At 39.2% G+C, this 26,136-nt stretch overlaps 1 protein-coding gene across 3 annotated transcripts in view; it reads left to right on the forward strand.

Annotated features, from left to right (window-relative positions):
* The first annotated feature begins 656 nt into the window (after positions 1-656).
* Positions 657-26,136, forward strand: part of VCAN (versican) — a 103,959-nt gene continuing 78,479 nt past the window's right edge. Inside the window, exons 1-5 of one of the 3 annotated variants that reach the window (XM_033110313.1) lie at positions 657-1,075; positions 11,770-11,845; positions 17,726-18,097; positions 21,316-21,490; positions 21,576-21,703. In XM_033110313.1, coding sequence (XP_032966204.1) covers positions 11,776-11,845; positions 17,726-18,097; positions 21,316-21,490; positions 21,576-21,703 — 745 coding nt within the window. In that variant the 5' untranslated portion in view covers positions 657-1,075; positions 11,770-11,775. The remainder of the gene's footprint in view (positions 1,076-11,769; positions 11,846-17,725; positions 18,098-21,315; positions 21,491-21,575; positions 21,704-26,136) is intronic. The other 2 variants (XM_033110314.1, XM_033110315.1) reach the window with 2 other exon arrangements.

A 26,136-nucleotide genomic window follows, 5' to 3' on the forward strand; every position in this document is an offset into this window, starting at 1 on the left:
AACAGAATCTAGACTTAGGTGGGTTTCCGTCAGAGGAAGAGGATCTGTTTGAATCCGACAAGGGAATTTCCTGTTCAGCCCTTTATTACCAGGGTCTTTGTACATTGCGCAATGACGCCGGGCTCCCCATTGGGCAGTTCCCGCGGAAGGCAGTGGAGAATTCTTATGCTTTCCCTCCAGGTCTCAGAAGGATCTCGTTTTCTGTGTCTCAGGTTGGCAGAAGCCGCGAGCATGGCACTTCCCTCACATGGGACAGGCAGACTCTGCGGCCGCTAAACACGCTGTAATCAAGTTCTTTGCTGATTTTACAGAGTTTCTTTTGCTCCCAGGAAGAACTGACCGTCCTCGATTGTCTAGTGCTGGCCTGCTCCACAAGAGCCTGGGGGCTCGTTTCCCCTACCCCAGAACTGGCAGCACGGGGGGCGGAGAAGTGGGGGTGGGGAAGCGGTGGGAGGGCAGTGGTTTCCTAGCGCGCAGCGCGATGTTACTTAGTGAGTCGCTGAACGGGGAGCGCTGCTGTCCCCAAGCCGATTGGTACTTCTTGTCAGGAAGAAACGGCGAGAGGTGGGAGTGCCTGCGGAGGGAGGCAGGCGGTCCCTACCGCAAGCGCGGGGAGCTGCCTTTCCGCCCCTCTGCCTGCTTTCCAAGCCTGGGCTCTTAGGAGTGGCTGAAGCTGCGGAGCGCTTCAGGAGCCTGTGAATGAGCCCTCCTCCTCTTCCTCCTCCACCTCCTCCTCGCGGAGTCTCCTCCTCGGTGCTGACGGTACAGTGATATAATGATGATGGGTGTCACAACCCGCATTTGAACTTGCAGGCAAGCTGCCCCAAGCCTTTCTGGGGAAGAACTCCAGGCGGGCGGGCGCAACCGCCGCGAACATTAGGTGCTGTGGACAGGCGCTGGGACAGGGATCTGCGGCCAGCCCCGCATTCTCCCGCATCCTCCAGCACCATCCCGCACCCTCAGCGCCCTTCCCCAGGCCATTGCGCTTCCTATGTGACCCGCCCGGACAACGCCGAGCCCATTCGCGCAGCGCTGCGAATTGTTTCCCACAAACTGCAATAAGCCGTCTTTCAAGGTAATCACGTTTCTTTTGTTCCCTCTTAAAAAAAAAAAAAAAACTTATAGAAAAAAGAGCGAGCTTAGAAAGAAAGTACCTTGCAATTGGTAGAAGGCTTTAATTAAGACAAAGAGAACTAGCAATAAGGCAAAGTTTAGAAAATATATGCACTTTAAAAATGCAGGTAACTTTCAGAAGGACGTTTGGAGAGAGGAATACGGAGGGACCGTGGTGCTGAAAAAGATCCAGACAAAAGAAGCCCGAGGTGGGGTGGGGGTAGAAGGACTATCGGAATTGGGGGAAGGGAGGGAAGGAAATTGCACAGAACCCCTAGAAAAGTCGTCGGGTCTTGAGCTGGAGAGGAGGAAGGGACTCCTGGCACCTTGATCTTTTTTTGTTAACCTGCTGAGGCAAAAGTTTGAATGGAGACTCCCGAGACTTGCCCACATACAAGTCCCTGAAGCCACTTTAGTGAAGGCCACCTGGTTGCCGGTCCCTGGTGTGTGGCCAGTTCCCTGCGTTCCTGGAAAGCTGCTCCGGGTCAGCTCCTGACAGGACGACCCCGCGCCCCAGCAGCCCGGGACCTGCGCGGACGTGACCCCCTCCGTCCGCAGGCAGTCTGGGAGGAGGTCCGGCCAGGGGAGATACAGGGTTCCCGGACTGCGTCTCCTTGGCGACTTGGAGGCTGTCAAGGCTCTCTCCGGTGCCCCTGGGTTCTTTTGTCCTGTGCGCGGTGCGCTGGGGCCGGCCGGGAAGGAGCAGGAGATGGGGGTGGGGTTGTTGGAGCACCGCGGAGGTCTGGGAGGCGCCTGGGCGGGAAAAGCTCGCCCTGAACCAGCAGGGATGTGGAAGAATTTTATCTCACCCTGAAGAGCGAAGGGGAGGCTTTCGCTCCGGTCTCAACAAGCAAACCAGCGCTCAGAGCGCTCTCCAGACAAAGGTGGCGCGGGGACCTGAATCTGGGGCCTCCAAGACCAGACCTCCCGCGCCGGCTACAGCAGTCCTCCTTTTCCTCCCATCTCCCCACCCCCTCTCAGCTTTCCGCCCAAGTTGAGCAACTTTACTAGCGGGTCCAGCAGCCGCGGAGAACGTGTGTCCGGAGCCCCGCGGGACGTCCTGGGCTGAGCGTCCCCCAACGCCCTGCGGAAGCTTGGGCGCTGTCGGGCGACATCCCTGGTGCGTGCAGACAAGTGGGGCGTCAGGGTTGTCCCTGTCTGTGTCACTGGGCGTGGAGCGGTCAGTGTGTTAGGCAGCAGAGAGCAAAGGAGAAAACTAGTGTCATAGCCTGAACTATTCGCTCTCGGATCCAGCTGCGCCCCAGCAAGTCCTACAGTGTCCCTGGGAGATGCTGCGGGAGGGTGGGGAAATCTACGCGGAGCCTGGAGAGCTGTCCCACCGTGCGCACACCCACAGGCGGAAAGGCAGTCTCGCTGTCTGTGTCCCGTGTCCCGTGTCTCATCTTTGTCTCTCCTTCTTTCTCCATCTCCTCTGCTTTCCTCCTCCCAGCCTCTGCTCAGCCTCTCTCTCTCTCTCTCTCTCTCTCCTCTCTCTCTCTCTCTCTCTCTCTCTCTCGCTCTGTCTCTCTCTCTCTCTCTCCTCTCTCTCTCTCTCTCTCTCCCGCTCTTCTCCTCCTCTCCTCTCTCTCTCTCTCTCCTCTCTCGATCTCTCTCTCTCTCTCTCATCTGCTCAGATCTCTCCTGCTCAGCCTCTCTCTCTCTCTCTCTCTCTCTCTCTCTCCGCTCTCCTCTCTCTCTCTCTCCTCTCTCTCTCTCTCTCTCTCTCTCTCTCTCTCTCTCCCCTCTCTCTCATGCATCCCCTCCCCCACGGCTAACAAATGAATGGCTAGTGTGAAATCCCTGCCTCCCCTGTCCGCTGAACCAGTCTAGGAGGGAGGAGCGAGGGAGGTGGTGCGCTTCTTGGGACCGGCCCCCAGTTGCTTGCTAAGGGTTTGCAGAACCCAGATGTCTAGGAATATGGAGTTTAGTGGCGGGTGTGGGAGCCCCCTACTGGAGACATCCAGCACAGGTGGAGAAAAAACGAACCCCACCCCCCCATCCCAAGGGAGCCGCTTTCACAAGGATGGAGGGAGGATTATAGCTTCCCCTTTAGTTGTTTTCTACTTTGGAATCTGCGACGTAAATCTAGGAGGTTGGAAGCCCAGGGAAGGAGACCGTGTCTTTGTGAAGTTTAGAATTACCTTCTCCCGAGTAGCTAGGATATGGGGCTAGTCTGTCGCTTCGTGCAAGAACACATGTGGCCAGGTTTTGGGTGCAGGTTTTGGGTGGGGGGCTTGATGCTCAATTTTGGGCGTCACTTTAAGAAAGATAACACAGAAGGCCTTCCTTTTGGAAATTTTACTAAGGCCTGTGACCACTTGAACCCTGTGCTAGGGCTCTGCCCCCGGACATTGCCAAAGAAGGGCCCCTAATTCAGTTTAAATTCTGTCTACATCACAACACATGAGGACCGTGGAATTTGGAAGGAGGACGCTACGAAGAAAAAGAGGACAGGGGAAGGAACAGGAAAATGGAGGGAAGAGGAGGAAGAAAGGAACGAAGATGGGCCAGATGCACGCAGACAGCTGGGAGAGGACCGGCGTTTCGAGGTGTTGGACTTAATTTCGAGTCTTGATTTAATCGTGTTTTAATCCCACGAGCGACAAGAAACGCGACTGAAGCGGTGTGTGGGGATGTAAGGGTACAGGAGGAACTAGCCCTTTAGAGCAGCTAGGGCTGGGGGCGCCTCCCGCACGCTCAGCCCGCGTGGAGGGAGTATCGCGCCCGGCCCTCTTCGCAGCGCGGGAGTTCACCAGTCTCAGCCACGTGGGCTGGGGCTTCTTGAGCTCCAAGACAGCTGCGGTGAGGAACCCGCTGTCCGCTCCGCCTGGAGGCTGGCAAGGTGCCTCCTGGGTCCCCGCCTAGAGGCCAGTGGGGGCGGGGCTTTGCTGCAGCTTCGGGACAGGGGCGGGGTAGGGGAAGGCGTGGCCAGGCTGTGCGGTGGGGGCCTCGCGGCCGCGCACCCTCGCCTAGGCAGCGGGGTACTGCTGGAGCCTCCCCAACTTCTATCCAGCTGACGCTCCACAGTCCTATTAAAATACAAAATTGTTTTCCTTGTTTCTTTGGAGCGGTAGGAGGAGTTTTTACCTTGCTACAAAGAAGAAGCAAACATTTACTCCAAGCAAACTTTTTTGGCAGAAAAATGAGCAATATCCTGTGCTCCATATATTGACGTTTTAAATCCATTTAGGTCTGTTTAAAGACTTCTTTTTTTGTCAATTACAGGATAATCACCTTACAGAATGTCAGAGAGTTCGTCTGTAACGGCAAAAGATTCCCATTTCTTGACAGGACTGATAGAATTCCATGAACACAAACATGAATGGGGTTGTGAGCGAGCTTAGCTGAGGTCCTTGTGCAGCAGGAGCCTAGCGTGGGCCTTCCTGGCCCATAGTCCCAGCTCAGCACATATTTATGAAACGACTGAGCCAGTGACTTGGGGAAATGTGCCACAGAGGAGACACTGCCACTTAGAGCTGCCTTATAAACCCTCCTACTTCTTCGCTTTATCTTAGAAGCACAGTATTTTTATGATCTCTTCAGTCTCAAATTCTGACATCGATCATTTTCCCTCTCTTTGACTCCTAAAAGCTGTGATGTAAATTATTCTAAGTACTGCTTGCTTGGCAATTTTGCCAACTCTCTCGTGAAAGCATTCATACGAAGTCCTAAAATAGGATGTTGTGAGTGTAATATAAAAATAGGAAGGTACCAGTGGCAGCAACAACTAGTTTTCTGAGATAAAATCTGTTCCCAGTTTGGGCAATATGTAACTTGGAAAGTCAGAGCATTCCAAGCATAAGATTTTAGAGAATGACTTCTAGTCCTGAGCTCTAAGTAAAGAAAGGGATATTTTACAATCGTGTGTGCCTGTCTTGACTAATACTGCAAAGGGTTGCAATGGATTCCAAAGTGATTGAGCAATTACTTCCTCCAGCAGGAAGTCCACAGTCCTTAATCTTCTTGTGGGTGGTGGGTAGAGGGATGAGAGTCAAGACAATCCCTAAGGATTTATATAAGAATTCAGTTACCATTTTGTGTTTCTTAGGAGATAAAAAAGAAATTAAAAGTTATCCCTACATTATATTTCCTGCTTTTAAAAATGAAGTTTAAAACGAATCGCCTTAGATTTATACATGTTTACAGACATAGGTTTCTTCTTTTCCTCTGTCCGTACAAACTGGAGGGGAATGTTTATAGTATACTAAGATACTTGTATCTGCACCATTGTAAATTCTGTTTGGAAAGGACCTAACAAGATAACTTAAGGCCACATATAATTGATATTAAAGATATAGTCATTGTTTTCCCTTTCCTTACATTATTCTGTTCAAGTACTTTGTGGTTAATGATTGGTCATTAATTGAGCCTCAGAATCTTTGAGAGCACAAACATCAACCAACACAGTCTCCCAACAGTCATAAAACTAAGCCCTTTTCCTAGTGGGGTTTAAACATTTTTGTTGACTTTATTCATGGGCAAACATCACTAGACACTGTATTTAAAATGGGATATTGCCCTGTGACTGAGCAGAACTTCTCAAGATACATGGCTCTTTTGATGAAAAGAATGAATGACTGTGGTAGGCTATTATTTCACCACCCAACTAGAGAAACCAGTTAGGACTCACAACCCTCATTGTTGGGGATTACTAGCTCTGGTCTGAGAAAACAGGCTGATTGTTGCATAGGTCTGTGCTTTACCACAAAACAAAGCCCATGCTCTCTCTGGTTTTGAATCAGAATAAGGGGATGTAGAGGTAAATGTCTTGGCCAAGCTCCACTTCAATGAGTGAATTTTTGCCAGTTTCCTCTGTTAGCCTAGACTTGGTAAATCACACACACACACACACACACACACACACACACACTCACACACTCTTTTTCCAGAGGTTTTTGATTCTGCTAAGTTCTTATCACTGAATGTGTACCAGGAGTGGTTGTATTTTAGTGGTTAGTGCAATATATCTTTGTTTAATGTGTTTGTCCATTACGTTTCCTGAAACTCCTCTGGAAAGATCTATTACCTATTAAAGCGTATGAATGTATATCTACATTTAAATTTACCTTATTGTTGTGTGTGTGTATATATATATATATATATCCTAGCTTATTCTTCTAAGAATTTTAAGAGGTGCTTATGTCTATAAAAAGAGATTACGTGGTTTATAATAAACACACATATAGTATATAAGTTATAATCTTTTTATTATTAAACTATTGAATTTATATTAACTTTGGTATCGTGGGATATTGTAGAATCAGAAAGCTTGAGTTGCACTTATCAGCTGAGAAAGTCAGATTAAGATACAACTTATAGACCTTCAGTGGCAAAATGGATATACAGTTATAAAAATCAAAAGGGTGAATAGCTATGGAAAGGCTTTTGCAAATGGAAAATTACACAAACAAGTGCCATTAATATATATGTGGGACTCATATCGTCTAATCATATAATCTTAATAATGACAATATTACGTAAATAATATGTTTCCTTCTAAGTGTATCAAATGAGTTAGATAGGGGCATATTGCTTTAAGAATTGTGTAGTTTCACTGAACAGAAGAGAAAGTCCAAAAATACTTGTAGATTGAAATGGACATGAAAATTCAGTGGAAAAGAAGGATTACTCAATAAATGATTTGGGGACAACTGATTGGTCTAGTCAAAGTAAGAGTCGATTTCCACCTCGTTTGTTATCCTAAAATTAAGTTAAGATGGATCAAATCTGAAACGTAGGGAATGAAATTTTTTAAAAAGTTACTAGAGGAAATCATGGGATTTTTTCAAATAAGCTAGGGGTAGAAAAACCTGTTCTAAGCAAAAGATAAAACCCAGAAGCCATTCTAGAAAAGATTGGTAAGTCTGACTAGATAACAATTAAATTATTTACACAAAAACAAATAACACATTTGGAAACTATCTACAACATATGAGAGACAAGGAGCTAATAACCCTTTTGATATACCAAGAAATTTAACAAATAAAAAAACCCACAGTCTATCAAAAAATGACAAATGTTAATGTATAATCAGTTGTCAAAAAGGGAAATATAAATGTTTTTTAATCATGAGAAGTTGTTCAGCCTCATTCATAATTAAATAAACAGTAATTAGGACAATAATGATATGCTGCGCCACTTTTCATCAATCAGAGCAGGAAAGATAAACAAGTTTGATGAAACTTTGTTTTGGTCAGGTTGTGGAAAAAACTGGATCTCATCTAGTGCTGTGGGAATGTAAATAGGTTATCGACTTGAGAAAACAATTTAGTAATAGCTATTAAAAAAAATTTAAATGCATATACACTTTGACCCATCAATTCCTCTTCTAAATATTGTTGTATAGATATTGGTACAAATGTCACCCAAGCCAAATGGACAAGAATGACCTTTGCAGCATTTTTTTCTAACAGCAAAAATTTAGAAACACCTTAACGGCTCATGTCATAGGAACTGGTGAAATAAAAGATGCTACATTCATCTAATGGAACACTATGCAGCTGCTAAAAATAACACAGAAAAACTGTATTTGCTGATTTGGAACATTCCTCAAGATAATTTGTATTTTAGTGAAGAAAGTAATGTATCAAGTAGTGTATGTAATATGCATCTAATTATGTAAAAAATAGGCATATTCATTCAACCAATATTTACTGAGTGTCCTGGGCATTATGGATACAGCAGTAAATAAAATACCAAAGACTGCTCTCCTGGAGTTTATATTATGGTAGGTAGAGAAAGGCAATTCCCAAATACATACATACAATGGTGATATGTTCTATGATGAAAATCGAGCATGGGAAAGGAAATAGAGAGTGCAGCATGTTTTCAATAGACTGACGAGGAAGGAGTTCTCCAGGCAGAGAACAGAGCGGTACTAAGGGGCAATGACATGAAAAAGCTTAGCCCAGTCAGAGTTCAAGAATCCAGCCACAGGTTAGTGATAAATTCCCATAGTGCCATTATTCTTGTGAAGTAAATTCATGAGATTTCATGTGTAAACCCTGAGATTTCTCTCTGCATTACAGCAATTCCTCCTGGGAGAAAGTACCCAGGAGCAATATGATAGGCAATGCTCGTGACATCCACATTGTGGCTGAGGTGTCCTAGACAATTGGTTGTCTAGGTAACTAATTTGAAGACTGGAAGACAAAGCTACTACGTCTGTGTCCTTAAATCACCCTTTGCTCAGCAGGGCTTCCTCAAGATCAAGGGAGAATATTAAATATCTGTTTACTAGAACCGTGGCTCTCTCTATCTGAGGCAGCCCTTTCCTGGAGTGACCCTTATCCTCTCTGCAGACATTTCTCATGGATAGGAGTCCTGTTGACCTTGTCTCCTATGTCTCCCAGACAATTAAAGAGCCCCAGTCATTGATTGTTCAATGACTTTCTCCTCTTCTCATTGACTTAGCTAGAGTAGAAGGCTAAATATAGGTACTGGCTCTCATATCTCCCAGGTCTTTCTATGCAGACAGACTTGTTATCACTAACAGATTATGCTTTACAAGACCGACAGGAAGAGCAGAGTAGAAATGGGGATCTGAGTGGTGCTGAAAACAAAACAAAGCAAGAAAAGAGGCTTTAGTGAGTTTCTCATTTAATAAGATCAAATGCAGAAGGCAAATAGTGTTCCTTAACCATGAACATGGGCATAGCCTGAAGAAAATTAGAGAAATGAAATGAATGTCCATGGATTCCAAATAAATGTTCAGCTGGGCTCATTTAAATGTATTTCAGGTGTTAATGAGCCTACTTGCCCATATTCATTAGAGATTGTTGGCACTTCACTTTAAAGTGTGTTTCTGAAGAGGAAGTGGAGGCAGTGGTCATGAAACCTTCCTCAAGGGTCTGAACCTGGCACTATGGAAATATTGTGAGAGTACTAAGTTCAATATAATACTAGTTCTGCCTTCCAGGTGCCTACTGTTCTACAGAGGAGATAAAACACGTTTACAAGTAATGATTCAAAGCACAGAACCATAGTTAGAGAATAATTTCTTGGAAGCATGAAGTTGCATACTGCTTCTATAGTGGTAACCCAGGTTATAAATTTTCAAATCCAAGGGCTTCACATGTGTTTCTTCTTACTATTAATAATAGGAAGCCAGGAAAAGAACACTTGTAGAATGCCTAACTTAGTAATTTTAATAATAAATGTTGAGTACTGAATACATTGTGTATCACTGAGCTATGTCATATGCATTATTTTATCAATTTTCACAATCACTCTAATAATTAAGTACTACTTTTCACAATTAAATAGCTACTGAAAATGAGAGAGTTAGTAACTTAAACAAAATCAGAGTATCAGTAGAAAATTCAGAACTTCAAGTCAAGGCTATTTGGCAGTGGAACCCAGACTTTTAACATTATATTTATAAATGTTTACAGGAAAAAAGAAAAAATTGAGAACAATTTTTCTCTAAGGATGATAAATTATTGCTTATAAGTATATTTACAGGAAGGTTTCTTTTTTGGATTCAATTAATACTCGTTGAATACATTTTCTTTATTACATTCTCTTTAATAACAATTTATGATACAACCTAAAATTTTATTTTGTTTGGAAACTTTTAACTATAGAGTATGTGAAATTGATATCTTTATTTTTCCCTGAAATATTGTAATTGCACTGAGATATTGGTATATACTCATACTTCCTGCGTGCTGTGGTATCTTATAGGATATCTAGAAATATAAAAATCAAATTTCTCAGTTAGTGTTTAACAATGTCTATTAACATGTTCCATTAATTATATGATAAATAATTAACTTAATTGTCAATGTTAATTTAGGATTATCAACTTTGTGCTTTTCATTGTGAGTTGTCAAATAGCCTACAGATGGAAAATAGGTATATAATGTATAAGGTTAAAAAAATGTTCTTTAGGAAATATCTAGAATTTTATATTTTTTTTTAGAGAGATTCTAACACTTATTTCAAGACCTATAAAATAAAGCAGTCAATTGGAGAAGACTATCAAGGAAAAAGGAATAGCTGTCATAAATTATGAAACTGCACTCGAGCTCAAATTGTACTTGGATTCTTATAGCATTTAGTTTTTTTCAATCTAGGCTTCCTAAATAATACAGAATTTAGATACTTTGTACGGAAGATGTTAGGAAGTTAGGTAGGGCACCAACTCAAATATGTATCAGTAAGGATGTCTTCAGCTACAAGCAACAGAAAGCCCTGATTTTACTGGGTTTAAATAATAAATGAATTTATTATTATCTCATATAAAAAGAAGTTCAAGGGAATGGCCCATTCTAGACCTAACAGGCTTCCTCTCTGTTGTTCCTGATTTTTTTCTCAGCTGCATCCCCAGACGTTATTTTATACACTCATGAATACAAGATGGCTACAATAGTGTGAAAAGAAATACCCTATCATGACAATGTACAGTGCAGAAAAGCAACCATCTCTTCCTTTTTCTTCTTCTTAAGATGAATATACCTTTCCCGGGAGTACCCTCTCAAGCTCCCACAGAGATCCCCTCAGATCTCATTCACCAATATTGCATCATATATTTATCTCAAAACCCATTTTGGCAAAAGGAATGAATATCCTTAGGATAATCCCTTGGGCTGGAGCTAGACCCAGGCTTCTCTAAAGTATATAGCTGTGCAAAGGATGGTAGATACTAGAATGGAATCAGGGTTTTGTTGGAAAGGAGAAAGAGAAATGGCAACATGTAGCCAAGCAACAATGTCTGGTATAGAATAGTTCTAAATGTAGCTGAGAAGGGAACTGTGGAGATCAAACGACCTTCTACAGTTCTTCTGAGATTGGCTCTTTGATTTCTAGATGGTCCCTAACAGTGGTATTTATCCTTCTCATAATTATAGCTTCATAGAAATTCAAGCTGGAAGGGATGATTCTGAGTCCAAGATTGTTAAATGTCTTCCCAAAAGACACAAATAAACTAATGGTAAGGCTAGGGCAGGGTTTCTTGACTCTGAGAATCGGGTGTTTTCTTTCATTCTTTACCCTTCAGACTCTAGAACTGTTGGAATGGCTTTAAAACTCATGGCAAGTATTGGTCCTTTTTGTCAATTTGTAAAGTTCCTTATAATACATTTATTTTGTTTATTCAGCCTCTTAGAAACTAAATTGAGTCTATGCTTTAAAAAGCCTGCTGAAGTCCTTATTCTCTGTTTTGATACCATGTTCATGAACCACCAATGGGTTCCTTCCCACCTCCCATTTGATGCAAATCTCTTTCAACATTTCTCCCTATTGCTTTTCTACCTTCTCTTGCTCCATCTATGACCAACTTCCTGTTTCTAAATAGACTTTGTGGTCACCCCTCTCTCTTTGTGCCAGCTTCTAGCCACTAGCTATTTAGGCTGTGGTCCTTATTGTTCTTCCTACAGCCTACCCAGTTGTGGTTGTCCCACACATCCATATTGTTATATGTCCCCAAATTGGGTTCTAGGATTATTTTCGTAACTACTGCATTGGGTTAGAGTCAAACTAATAATTAAAGCGTTGGGACAACTTCTCCTATTGCAAGTTCCCTCCTGTTTTTACAATCCAAGAGGCACTGCTTCTTGTACTCGTATTACGTACAGTATACAAATAGCATGTGATGTATGGCCCACCCTAAACCTGAACGCTTATGATTTACTTTGTATTTTCCTTCATTTCTAGGACAAGATGGTGATTAATCTAAAGAGCATTTTATGGGTGTGCTGTACCTTAATAGCAACCCAGGCACTACGTAAAGGTGAGTGTGGTAACAATTTCTTTGGTACTAAGTGAAATAAAAAAATTAAACACTGGGGCATGAATGGCAATCACTAGAATAAAGGATTAATTTTTGATCTATTCAGTGATGAAAACTGTTAGCTAAAATATGATTAGGCTTAAAACAGTGATGTTAAATAAATCAGTGAAAACAAAATAATGAACAGGATGCTAAAGAAGCAAGTGGGCTTTCAATTACTTCCCAGATTATTTTCAGACTATGCAAAAAGGCTCATGTGGTCCTCATGTGGGTACCAAAATCTGTAGGTGCTCAAGTCCTTTATATAAAATGGTTTTGTATTTGCATATAACTTATGCACATCCTCCCTTACACTTTAAATCATCTCTAAATTACTTATGCCTGATACAATGTAAATGTTACGTAAATAGTTGTTATACTATATTGTTTAGAGAATGATGACAAGGGGAAAAAAGTCTCTACATGTTCAGTACAGGTGCAATCATCACAGGTTTAACTACATAGATGCAAATTACATAGTACACATCAGCAACTACATCACGTTTAAAAAACAACAACTGTATTTTCATACTGCAGTTTGTTCAATCTGCAGCTGCAGAACCCGCTGATATGGAGGGTCAACTGTGTATGTCATTGGGCATATTTTTCATCTTCTTCAATGCTAATCAAAAATTTTCCTATAAAAAATGAAAGACTCTAAAACCCTCAGGAGGCTAGATTTTGAGAAAAGTCAAGAAGATAAAGGGAAGACTGATAGCCAAGTTTCTGCCCTTAGTTTCTGCCCCTACCTCCCATTCTTTTTTTGTTTGTTTGTTTCCTGTCTCGCTTTTAAAGTAACTGGATAAGTTCACAGGCACTGTTTTTCTTAGCTTTAAATTATATATCCACAGAATGATGTTTTATAATTCCGCATTCGTGGACTGCAGTCCTTGAGCTTCAGTGATCTACTTTGATACCTCTCCAGAGACTCAGCTTCCACTTCATTCTCACACTCACTCTATGCTTCAGACTCTCTGAAATAATTTGCAACTCCATGCACAGACTTCCATATTCCCTCTTTCTTCACATGTAATTTTTTCTGCTTGGCAGTACCTTCACTTGTTCTCTATAGTTCTACTTCAACTCATTCTTCAACATTCAAAGTTTAAGTGTCACTCCCTATATCCATCCATCCATTCTTCCACCCCTCCCCCGCAATCCATTCATTTATCTACCCATTGGCAATATTGTTTGAGTATCTTCTATGTGCCAGCATTTATTCTGGGTGTACAGGGATATATCATAGTCCTGGATTTCATTAAACTTAATCTTCTAGTTGTATGAAACAGGCAATAGATAAGTAAACAATGCATGTACTTTCAGGTTGATGAAAACAGAGTGACATCATAGAGAATGGCCTAGGTTGGGAGGAGGGAGTAGCCTCCTTTGGGAAGGCTTTCCCAAAGCCTTCTTTGGGAAAGTAACACTTAAACTGAGATATGAATGACGTAGGCAGCTGTCAGAGTCTCGGCTCCACCATTCTGTTCATAACCCAGGAGCTGTCTTCTTCAATGTTTTCAGGAAGTAAAGGTGATGGTGGCAGAAAGGAAAGGATAACAGCATCTAGTGAAGACGGAAGACATAGAAAAGAGGTATCCTCATAGAAAAGAGTTGGTTTGGGTGGATAGTAATAGAAAGGGAATTACAGAGAAAGTAGTAGGGAACCACTAGCAAAGCATAGGGTAACCATCCCTCCACTTGGGAGGGTGGTAGAGTTGGGTAAAGGGGGTCAAATATATGGTAATGGAAGGAGAACTGACTCTGGGTGGTGAACACAATATACATGCAATATATAGATGATGTATTACAGAATTGTACACCTGAAACGTATATAGTTTTACTAACCAATGCAACCCCAATAAATTTAATTTTTTTTTAAAATTAAATAAATAACACGTTATGTCATGAAAAAAACAATGAGACTTTCTACTTAAAAACAAGAAAGAATTCACACAAAATAATGAAAAATAAAACATTTATGCTATAGCTCATTGACAGTATTTTAAAATAGAAATACCGTGTTTCCCAGAAAATAAGACCTAGCTGGACCATCAGCTCTAATGCGTCTTTTGGAGTAAAAATTAATATAAGACCTGGTCTTATTTTAATTTAAGACTGGTATAATATAATAATACTGGGTCTTATATTAATTTTTGCTCCAAAAGACCTATTATTATATTGCTGATGGTCCGGCTAGGTCTTATTTTCAGGGAAACACCGTAATAGCTAAAAATATTGAGTAATTTCTATATATTAGGCCTTGTTCTAAGTATTTTGCATCGTTAATTTATTTAATATTAACTCTCCAGTGAGACAAATGATTTTATTACCCCCATTTGGCAGGTGAGGAAACTGCAATAACAAAAGGTTTGGAGGAATAGCTGATGTAGAAGCTTATACAGAAATTTAGTGATGGAGCCTGGAGTTGAACCCAGGCTATCGGGCTTCAGAGTCCATGCTCTTAACCACTGTATTCTACTTTACTCCAAGAATCAAGTTCTTTGTAAATCTATGATCACGATTAAGAGATGTAATTAGTTTCAGAAGAATTCAAGTTTTTCCTATGAGGGGCAAAAGTTGAAAACATAGGTCCACATAAAACAGGTGTGCCATACCTTGTTGTGAGTCAACACAAGTACTTTTCCTGTTAAGGTTTTCTGTGTTTGTTTTTAGGCCCCCTAAAGGTCAATAACTAACATTAATGAACACCTGTCGAGTGGTCATTGGCTTTATTTTAATTTGCTTTATTTTAAAGCTTTAATGTTAAAGCAAAGACAATGCTTTAAATCTTTGCTTTAACAATACTCGGTATATTGATTATCTAGCACTGACCTAGTTATTGGACTATTCCTTCAATATTAATAAACGGAGTCATACACAGTCATGAGTAAATAAATGAAGGAGAGAGTGACATTTATCACCCAAGAGAGTGATAAATTTCCCTATTCTCAATCTGACATGTATTTGGCAAAGTCTGTGTGGGTGTTTGGTCAAATTATGTAGATGGAATTTATATCATCCTTGTTCTACAGAATTTACTGACAGAGAATAAAAAGTAATTGATCATTCATTATTTAGAGCTTTCTCCCTTACTGTACTCATTGAGACCACAAGCCATCTGGTGGGGACAGTGAACTTTCTGTCAGCATTCATTTTTATTACTTGCGTTGTCAGAGTTTCAGACAAGTTCTTTCAGGTAGCAGTTTTTTGTTTGTTTGTTTGTTTGTTTGTCTTGTTTTTTAAACAAGCATAGTCTATGAACATTATCCTCGGAGCTACTAAATTTTTCTTAAAATATTTAGATTTAGTGAACTTAGTTCTTGTGACCCAGTGCATTAAGACCCAAGATTTCACACACAAAAGACGTGACCACACAGCTTTTTGTTAATCCTGGATATAAATATATTTAACCAAAGCTTTTAATTTTCTTGTATCTATAAACATCCAGAACAATGCATAACCCTTGGGAAATTTGCCTTTGACATCATTTTGTTCCAATATATTTTTTTCATTACAGCACAGTTATTGAGCAAGGCTCTAAGTTTTCTAAACCTCCCGACTGGATCGATTGGGCTGAATCTCATATCCGCCCCTACACATCTAAAATTGTGAAAAATAACTATAATTTAATAATAAACATTGAGGAATTGGAAGTCACTTATCTTAAACTCATTTTAAGAAATGATGAAGAATCTCATAATTTATACCACCATTGAGGTTGATGATAAAGTTGTGTATTCTCCATTAAAAAAATCAATACTTTATTTCTGGTGAAGTCAATTATCTAATCATTTATTTCAGGAAGAAAGATGAGCTTTTCTAGAACATAGGACAAATGTAAATTCGGAGATTTTTAGGTCATAGAATTTTCACACTTTCCCTTCTCAGGACCCCTATTCTTAGCAAAAAAAAAAAAAAAAAAAAAAAAAAAAACACACAAAAAAGTGCTTGTGTTGTTATCATCTCCCTAATGGGATCCAAATTAAAAGAATATGAAACAAGTAGGGGTTACAATCAGGGGGTCCCCTGTGGACTTTATAGATTTATTTAAAAATTCATGAAATTACTAACAGGTTTCTGTGCAGATAACAATTAAAGAAATAGGATGGGATAGAAATAGGATGGGTGTACCCTGTAGAAAAACACAAAAAGTAATCTAGGGACAAGGGAAGCACCCAGTAAAAACCAAAGCTGAAAGCTTCCTTGATTAGGTGTAAGGAGACGTGTTTTGGCCCAGGGCTGTCACCAGTCAGCTGGGAGAGGAACATCCTTAGTAAGGGAATAGACCAGTTTCACTCTGAGGATGAGCTTTAAGTAAGAGAATTTATTTTGTAAGCCAAGGAGGCCATTAAAAATAGAATTATTCCCTTGCTTATTATATTCCAAGGTGGTAATAGTATCAGTAACATTTTGCAGTTTAACTTAGTGAAGCTAATAGCACATTTCATTTTATTTTATTTAATCTTGTTAAGTGTCTTTAATCCTGTTTTGGACAAGCTATATCTAGATTAGCAAAATGATAAAGAAATTCATGAGAGTAATGACCAATACAAATTTGGAATGATTAGTGATTTCTATCATAAATACAGTAAATATAATGCTGCACTATTTTAGATTTATTTGTACCACATGAAATATTTTACAGGTCAGTCTTTTTGAAGTTAAATTTTAAGCTTTAGCAATAGAGAGCATTTTTTTCTTAAAGAGCATAATATCTACATATCTTCCTGCTATTTTCAAAATGACTTATCTCCAACTGAATCCACAGGGTATATTGACAGCTATATCACTTCTGATGCATGTCCATATTGACATGTGTGTTGCCAACAGTTTTGACCACTTACACATAATTTTGTTAATTAAGAATCATTCCTTCATTCCTTGTAGAAGTTACTATTAAGTTGTTCATCATATTTTCATGAAGTGGAAGTTGCTCGTGTATTATTTCTATTGTTAATATCTATTGTTGAAATTATTGATAATTTCTATTGTTATTACCACGATGTTGTCAACCCGATTAGTAGACACTGGAAGATAGAGTGAGGGTGGAGAGAAGAAGAGGTATGGATTCTTGTAAGAGTGAAAGAACATTTCTTTTGCATGTAATAGTGTTAAATTGTAGCCAATGTATGCTTTCTCATTAAAAGTTTAAGGGCTTAAACAGAAAGACATTCTGTAGGTTAGTTAATACTTCAGGAGGGTTAGGCGAACAGATGCCAACTTTCCTCCCAGGATATAATCCAGAGTATGTTTCACTGCAAAGTGATTGCAGCTGGATTTGTCGTTATGATGAAAGCCTTTGATTCAAACACTGAACCAGAGAGGGTCCCTTCAAGTGTCAGACTTCCCCTGCTCCAGTCTACTGAAGTATTTTTTTCTTATTTTCACTTCCTCTCTGAATTTGATTTTCATTTCCTCTAAGGTAATGTGGCAGTTATCTTAACAAACGCTTTTCATCTTCTGGCCTGTAGACATAAATTCACCTTTCAATTGCTCTTTCTAACATCGGTCCAGTCTTTTCAACCTGCCGATTCTAGTCTCCTTTGGCTGTTAATGGCTTACCTCCCTATACTTGCCTTATTTTATCGCTCATTTAGTTTATGTTACACACTGAGGTAGAAATACTTAAAAATGAGTGTTGTATTTTTGGTATATAAAGTGAGCATTATTAATCTCTGTCTTTGTGATAAACCATTTTTGGAATTGTATACTATTTTGTTATATAAAATCATTCTTATTATTTCACATGTTGAAGCTATAACAAACCACTCACATATATCATACTCAGTTTGGTTTTTCTAAGACTGTTAATTTGGTATTTTCTCTCTCTTCTTGTCAAAGTAGAACAAAACCCGCCTGTTAAGGGCTCCCTCTCTGGAAAAGTCCACCTACCTTGTCATTTTTCAACCATGCCTACCTTACCACCTAGTTACAACACCACCAGCGAATTTCTCCGAATCAAATGGTCTAAGATGGAATTGGACAAGAGCGGAAAAGATTTAAAGGAGACTACTGTTCTCGTGGCCCAAAATGGGAATATCAAGATTAGTCAGGGCTACAAAGGGAGAGTGTCTGTGCCTACACATCCTGAGGACGTGGGTGACGCCTCACTCACCATGGTCAAATTGCTGGCAAGTGATGCGGGCCTCTACCGCTGCGATGTCATGTACGGGATTGAAGACACTCAGGACACGGTGCCACTGACCGTGGATGGTAAGGCCTTTGGAATCGATGAGAAGATAGTAGAACATGATGCCTGGTTCAGAAGGGTTGTGAAACAGTCTGTAAAAGTTGCGATTGTTCAGGGTTTGGACAAGTAGAGAAACATTAGTCATCCACAACAGTGAATGTCTTTCACCAAAAATAAACTGTTACTTGTTCAAAGGTCAAGGAAGGTGATTTTTTGAGCAGCAACTTCATTGATTCAATGCAGTAAAGTATAGATTGTACACTGAAAATAATGAATATCTCAAGACGTGGTTTATAGTTTAATAATCATTACTTCATTATTGAAACCTATCAATGATTACTTTTTAAGACTGTAAAGGCTAATCTACATTTTGTTTTAATTTTTACATGTGTGTATGCACATATACATACACACACATACACATAGATACACACACACACACACACACACACACACACAAACCTTTTCCTTTTTTCTCACTCTCAGTGATTATTGAAATCTTTGAATTTGCTTTTCAGAAGTGTAAATTCTATCTTAACTTATGCTGAAGAAATCAGGCACTTAATAAGTACCATGGTGCTTATCAAGTGCCTTAAAAAGGCCAGGACTCAATAAACATTTGAATTGGATCAAAACAAGAATTCAGTGAATTTTTTATAAAGGGTAATACACTAGTTGTTATCCATTAAGTCTTGCAATGAAACATTTTGGTTATAGCCTCCTTTCACTGGTGGCTTATATGTCATTTGAATTTAAGTTAAGAGACAAAGCAAAGAAAAATTGCTTTAATTGGGTACACACATAGTGCCATAGCTCTTGGAAGCAGAATATTTTGGCACGTTATTAAGCAAAATTCTAATACTCAAACATGATGGAACAGATTTTTCTTCCAACCCTCCATTTCCCTATAAAATATTTACCTTTCAGAAATATACACAAAGGGCTTTATTAAAACTCTTTCTTGTGTAGCCAAAAGGAAATACTTTGAATTTCAGATGCAACAAATTAATTTCCTGGACATCCTTTTACATTTAGATTCTATTGCTTTCTTCCATAAATCTATCTTTATGTTGTCCAGGCATCCACTAAATATCCTGGGCTCTTTGCTTTTTTAACCTTTTTATGATTTATTATAGTTAGTCTAGAATTGTTTTACTCTACTGATAGTTTGATAGATAGATAGATATTAATAGATAGATAGATAGTGTTAGATACACACTAAATATAGTTTATGTAATAATATATATAAATATATATAATATATAAATATATTAAATGCATATTTTTAAAATCCCGAAAGGAGTTTTAACAACTTCTTACAATTTTCGTCATTAAAGAATTAGCAGTAGATTCGCCCCTTGCCCCTCTGAAGCAATGAAAATCCTCTGCTTAATCTCCTTCGCCCCAGGAGGTCTTCAAATTATCCCAACAATTGCAGATACTTGTACAGACTGACATTCCCTACCTTGGTCATGGAGTCTCCCCTGTACCCCCTTACTGCCAATCTTCACTGCACATGGAAGATTTTTAATTACCAAGAAGGCTATTTGAAGCTTTGATCATCATAAGACTAATTTAAAACTATTTAAATTCTTGCTTAAGCCTTAGAGATTATATTATAAGCCATTTCTCATACTTACCAAATACCACATATATACTTCCTGGCAATTTCAAAGTAGTTCTATAAAGGTACAAATTTTCTGAAGGGCATTTGATGATTTTTCTTTTTTCAATATCAAAAATGGAAAAACAAATGTTAGTTGTTCGTGCATCTACCTGGTGCCTGTGCAGGTCTTTTTATGTTGACACTGATCAGAGGTGCTTATCTATGACATAGCTAGTCTGTTACCCCATAGTTACTTTATTGGCACATACCTGTCTTGGAAGAGAGAGACATCCTAAGGATGGGCCTGTGGGAGAGTCTCATAGCTAAAAGTCAGGCTGTAAGAGGTAAACTGTTGTCTGCCCCAGGAGATAACTAGGAACAAAAAGAGATTGGAAGATACTTTGGAAAACAAAATTAATTCTTCATAACAAAAAAGTGGTCTTAAATGATATGACTCAAGAAAATCTCAACCATAACAACGAGTTGTCCCAATTTCTATTTTCCAGTGACTTCCCAGGCACATTAGCTTGACTCACTTTGCAAACTTATGGAAGTGAGTCACCATATTTACCCCAGTTAAAAATGGAGATGCTCTTGCTGAAGGAGAGGAGAGGACCCAAAGCTCCATCCCTTCAGCGGCTTTTTTTTCCTCAGCCCTTTGACAATTCCTTGAGCCCTGGAGCACAGTTCAAGAACAAGTAGCTTATGCAACTCCTAAAATACAACAAAGTAGAATTTGAGGCAAATACCAGGATGCCTGGGCTCTACCCACGGAATCTGGAGAGCTTTAATTCAGGACTTCTTCTGGAGAAAAAGTCCTACACTTTATCTGTCATAGGAGAGGCCCTAAGTTATGCTGGTCAGACAGTAAATATGATAAACGTTTGAGAAGTATTTAGTTGCCTATCCAGTATTTTAAAATTATTTGCCTAATTTGAAGATCGCATCAGTCAAATAACATAAACAATATTAGTTACACTTTATGGGGGAGGAAATTAAGGCTCAGAATATCATTAAGGATTTGTATATGATTAAGGAGCAAATTAAGGATTAGAACAAGCCTTCTCACTCATACACAATCCAGTGTCTTTCCCATCTTAGTGTATTGTCTCTGGAAATAAATATCTCATGTTTTATGTTTAGGACAAATGGTGTTAATAAATGTTCCACATACTTCTTTTGTGTTGGCCCAGGTAAAATCATCAAGTAGGAGTAGTTGAACTTATGGAAGAGAGAGACAATCTAAGGATGTGGGAGAGTCTCATAGCTACAAGTCAATCTTATCTTCTCCAACACCTTACTCCCTCTGGTTGCCAGTGTTCCCATGATAGCCTGAATACTATCTGTGATTAGGACAGCTATCCACCGCTTGGGATTTAGTGGCTTAAATCTTTTCCTTAGATTGTTTATAGGTGAACAGGAAATTCATGGCTAGGAAACTTTCTAATGGAGCAGAATGGGACCGAGGTTCCTCAGATCACCGTCATTTTGCATGATGCTACATAAAGTAAAAATAAGAATTATCATGATGTTTTTACCATGTCAGCAATTAAATTGATGGATTGCTCCAATGAAAACTTTTCACAGTATGCTGGGAGATTGGAACATGCCCATAATTGCTTGCTCTCTTTGCAGGGGTTGTGTTTCACTACCGGGCAGCAACCAGCAGGTACACTCTGAATTTTGAGGCTGCACAGAAGGCTTGTTTGGATGTTGGGGCAGTCATAGCAAGCCCAGAGCAGCTCAATGCCGCCTATGAAGATGGATTTGAGCAGTGTGATGCCGGCTGGCTCTCTGATCAAACTGTTAGGTGAGAGGTCCAGGGGCCACAGGCTTTAATTCATTAGTTTGGAAGTGAGAAGACAGTGCTGATCACTAGCCCTTCATCCCCCCAGATATCCCATCCGGACTCCCCGAGAAGGATGTTACGGAGATATGATGGGGAAGGAAGGAGTCAGGACCTACGGATTCCGTTCCCCTCATGAGACTTACGATGTGTATTGTTACGTGGACAGTCTGGATGGTAAGATATTTCTATTTCTCTAGTTTCATTTGAATTGAGAAAGTTAAGGGAAGACTGGGGGCATGTTGGAATAAAGCAAGTCTTCATGTTTGTTTGGATTCCAAGCAGCAACATTTAGTTTAAATAACCGTGTGATTCTGTGGTGAAATAAGCTTAAAGTGGAAAGAGAAGGAGGAGTGTGTAAATGGTTCTGCAGGTTAGAAATGTCTTTAGTTAATAGCAGGTTTTCTTTCAGTCATGCTGCTATTGGACTGTTTCCAATACACTTTTAGAGCATTAAGAATAGAAAGCTGTAAGGTTGGTACCTATTCTTGTGAGAATGTCAGGTAAAATCCTGTGATGACAAACCCCTGTGAATCCAAGTGCTGATAAACATACCAAGGCACAACTAAATAACATAAGCTAGCCCAGGAGGGGTTTCCATGTTTCACTTCTTCTGTTTACTTTGCTACACTAATCTTCAGAGCAATCCTTCATTCAGCCAATCGGCACATAAAAAAACAACAACAACAACAAAACACCGACTGTGTGATACTCTGCTATTTGCTAGGACTATGAAACCAAGTAAGATGCAAGCTTTGCTGTAAATATGCTTAGAGTCTGATTGATTCGGGTCTGTCATTTCTCTCTCAGCATGCGTTAGAGATGCTTAAAGACAAGTTTAAGTTCAATAGTGGAAACCTTATCTAAGGGGCGCAATGAGCTTTTATTATAAGACACATGGAATAGAAGTTTCTGTGACTTTTGAAGTGGAGTTTCATTTGTGTCACCAGGTATCCTAGAAGCCTATATAAATAGAAGGATTGAATTGAGTTATACTTTTAAGTTTGGCTGGGTACACATAAAAAGAATGATCTTAATTTTCTTATCTGTAAAATGAGAGGTTGGACTAGATAATTTCCATAGTCTCTGTCAACATTAAAATAAAACTCTATGATTCTATGATTTTATGAATTGAATAAACAGCCTCAGAGACTGAAAGCTAAAAACTAAGCAGCTTATATTTTCCTGATGCCCTGACTAAATTTGAATCAGAAGGCCTGCTTACAAGAAGGCTGCTTAAGTGTAGTTCTCTAGCATCTTAACATTCTTACTATACTGTGTTTCCCCAAAAAGAAGACCAGGTCTTATATTAAATTTTGCTCCAAAAAACGCATGGGGGCTTATGTTCAGGGGATGTCATCCTGAAAAATAATGCTAGGGCTTACTTTCCGGTTAGGTCTTATTTTCGGGGAAACATGGTAACTATCATTTAAGACTGGTAAATGTATTTTCTAAACTACAACTTCAGATACTAACAATTTCCATTTCTGTATAGGTACAAAATGAAAAAAATATGTAAAATCCAAGCTATGATATATAGCTTTTCTCCTTCCTTTATTTTAAATTTAATTTAATAGGTGATAGTTGGTAGGAGAATCTGGTTCTAGGAAATAAATTTGGCTATTGCTTTTTCAGTAAGATGGAAATTTGTATCCAAATTCAGTAGTGTGGAATTTGTTTTATCACTGTTGTTTTAATATAGACTAATACCTATCAGAGTGATAGTTATAAAAATTTTTAGAATGCTAGTATTGGTAATACTAGAACTGAACCAGAGGAAGTTTTTGGAAAAAAGTACCTAAGGTCTAATTACCTAAAAGAGATTTACCAAATATGATAGAAACGGTGGTTTTCAGGTACAAATCCATGGCCTGATCTAAATATGAATAATCATCACAGGCCAGCCTCTTTGATGGAAAGACAGGCTTATGCACTCACAAGGATACCAGATGGAGATCTTAAGGGTCCCTCTGTGTGTCTTTCCTTATCCTGAAAGCTACGGAAACTTCACTCTCTAAGGCGACAGACTCCCTAACTTCTTTCGAGCACAGAGGACTTTCTGCTTTTGTAGAAGTCCTAGAAATTCCATGCCTTCCTCAAATACTGTTTGAGGTACTTTTAACAGGTCCAGTGGTAGAAGTCCTGCCCGGAATCCCCAGCAACATTGAATCCACTGAGAGCTGGCGCCCCCACAGTCTGTTCAGCGTATTGTCACCAGTGTGTGAACAGAACGGGGCTCTGTCAGAAAAGTTATCTCTGAGGGTGTGCAAATCCACCACAATGAGAAGGATTTATCAGTCTTACAGGAGTCTTTTTCCCCCTCCATAAACATCACTTCCAAGCAACTGTTATTTGTAAAACCAGTCTCTGCCCCAATGTAACCCAACTGTATTTTATATAGTTACTTGGGACAAATGTTCCACATATTTGATGGTGAAAATTTGGAATGTGCAATACAGCATAACTTTAGTTTGGTTATTTATACCAAAGCAACAGAATGTGAACCTTTTTCTTTTTAGCACATAAAAGTTGGAAGATAAAGGTAAAACAATCAGTATAAATACATACTAATTCAAGTACTGGCTGAAATCTGTGTCAGCAGAGTAGCAAGGCTTTTATTTGTTTCATAGAAGGAACTTGACAAATCTGGAAGATATTCAGTATGTTTAGAATTACCTTGTTCTGGAAATTTTTTGCTCCTCATTTGTTGTCCCTTGGCATAATTAGGAAAGCTTGGGACACTGGTCTTTTCTCTCTTGACTTGAAATTGGACTGGTGGTAGTGGTGCAAGGGGAGTTAAAGAGTGGCTTTTGTAACTGGTGAAGTCTCCCTCCCTCCTTTACTGAGGTGTATGGCCTCCCTTAGAGGGAAAGACTATTGGCTAAACTGTGAGTTGATAAAAATCTGTGTGGAAAGTTTATATAAAATTACACCTGGTGTTTCAGTGCCACACTGATAAAAGATTATTTGGAGTGAGCCAAAATTCCTCACAAGAGATATTTATTGCTATATTCACAGCTTTAGTAATTCTCACCTATATTTTATTGTATTTTTGACAGCCAAGTGTGTATGAGAGTGGTGGCAGAGACAGTAAAAATTAGAGATATTGATGTACTCAGAATGAATTAATGTGTTGAAACACATAACACAGTTATGAACAAGGTGCAATTACTTCAACTCAGAAGCTATATTATTCCAGATGGTCTACTGAAAAGGCTAGTGAAGTATAAAATGAAATCTACTTCAAAAACACAATAATTTTGTTTTAATTTAGTTATTTATCATGAAAGATATTTAGTTGACAGAATATCAACCTTTTGTTTTTTTCTCCTTTCTTGTTTTATATGTCGTGTGCATCCTGACATGTATTTCTTTATAAAATTTAAATAATTATAGTAAATTAAATTCAGCCAGTTTGAGGGAGAGAAAAATGAATCTGGTTCTTGTCCTAAGGTGGTGATTATAGCACAGTTATGCATATGAATACAGTATTTAATCCTATTTTAACAAATAATGTACTAAGTATAAAGGAGCAATTACATGAGTTATATGCACTCAACAAGCATTCCAATATTAGCTTGTGTTCTTAGAAATGGTCTAGACATTATGGTGGCATATGAGCCATGATTCAGTAATAGAACACTGTTACCAAACATTTAGTAGAATTAAGATTCTAAAGTAGGAATCTAGAAATTAAGACTCATAAAATAATCCTTATTAGGAAGCTTAATCTGAGTTTCCTGGTAAAGTGGATTTGGAAAACACAGAGCAGGTCCCTTATTAGGAATTTTAATCTCTGTTTCCTGGTAAGGTAGATTTGGAAAATGTTGAAAAGGTTTAGAGTTGAGATGATTACATAACTCAGAAAACTGAGTAAAGGATTGGAGTTATTTAGGAGTGGTAAAGACAATGCTGAGAGAGGACACTTGGGAGGCAGGTAAATTTCTCATAATTAAGAATAGGAAGGACCTCGCTTGAGTCACAGCTCTGTCATTTAGTAGTTATGAGATCCTGAGCAAGCTATTATCTCTCTAAGCTTCAGTTTCTTCTTCTGTGAAATGGAGACAAGAATACTTACTTTTGAATCATGGAGTGAAGATGAAATGGGTAAATGTGTAAAGCTTTTATCACAGAACGTGGCACAAAGTGGTCAACAAGTAATAGCTGTTATTATAGCTGATGGGTATATGAAAGGTTCTTTATTTCCACTGAATTCATAAAAAGACTTAAAATTCAACTCTATGAATTAGGTTCCAAATAATGAAAATTTTTCTGACAATGAATATCATGAAATGTAGAAAGAAACCTAACAGACAATAAAATTTCTTCTCTGGAACTTTCTTAAAACTAGAATTGATCTAAAATGTTAGGAGTGCAATGCTCTGTCAAAGTCTGAGTCATGGTACTTTGAAGGATAGAGAAAATAACTGGAAATGGGTCACATTATGAAGAAGGGTGACTCTTATGCAAGGCATTTTGAATGTGATAAGTTGCTTGAACATTATTGGATAATTAAAAATAATACTGTGGCAAAATAGAAATTCCTATATTATCTTATCTGTCCTCTATTGTTTGAAATCAGTTATGCTCTGCTTAGAACATTACCTTCT

This window comes from Rhinolophus ferrumequinum, chromosome 7 (genome assembly GCF_004115265.2).
Source record: "Rhinolophus ferrumequinum isolate MPI-CBG mRhiFer1 chromosome 7, mRhiFer1_v1.p, whole genome shotgun sequence".
Lineage (NCBI taxonomy): Eukaryota > Metazoa > Chordata > Mammalia > Chiroptera > Rhinolophidae > Rhinolophus > Rhinolophus ferrumequinum.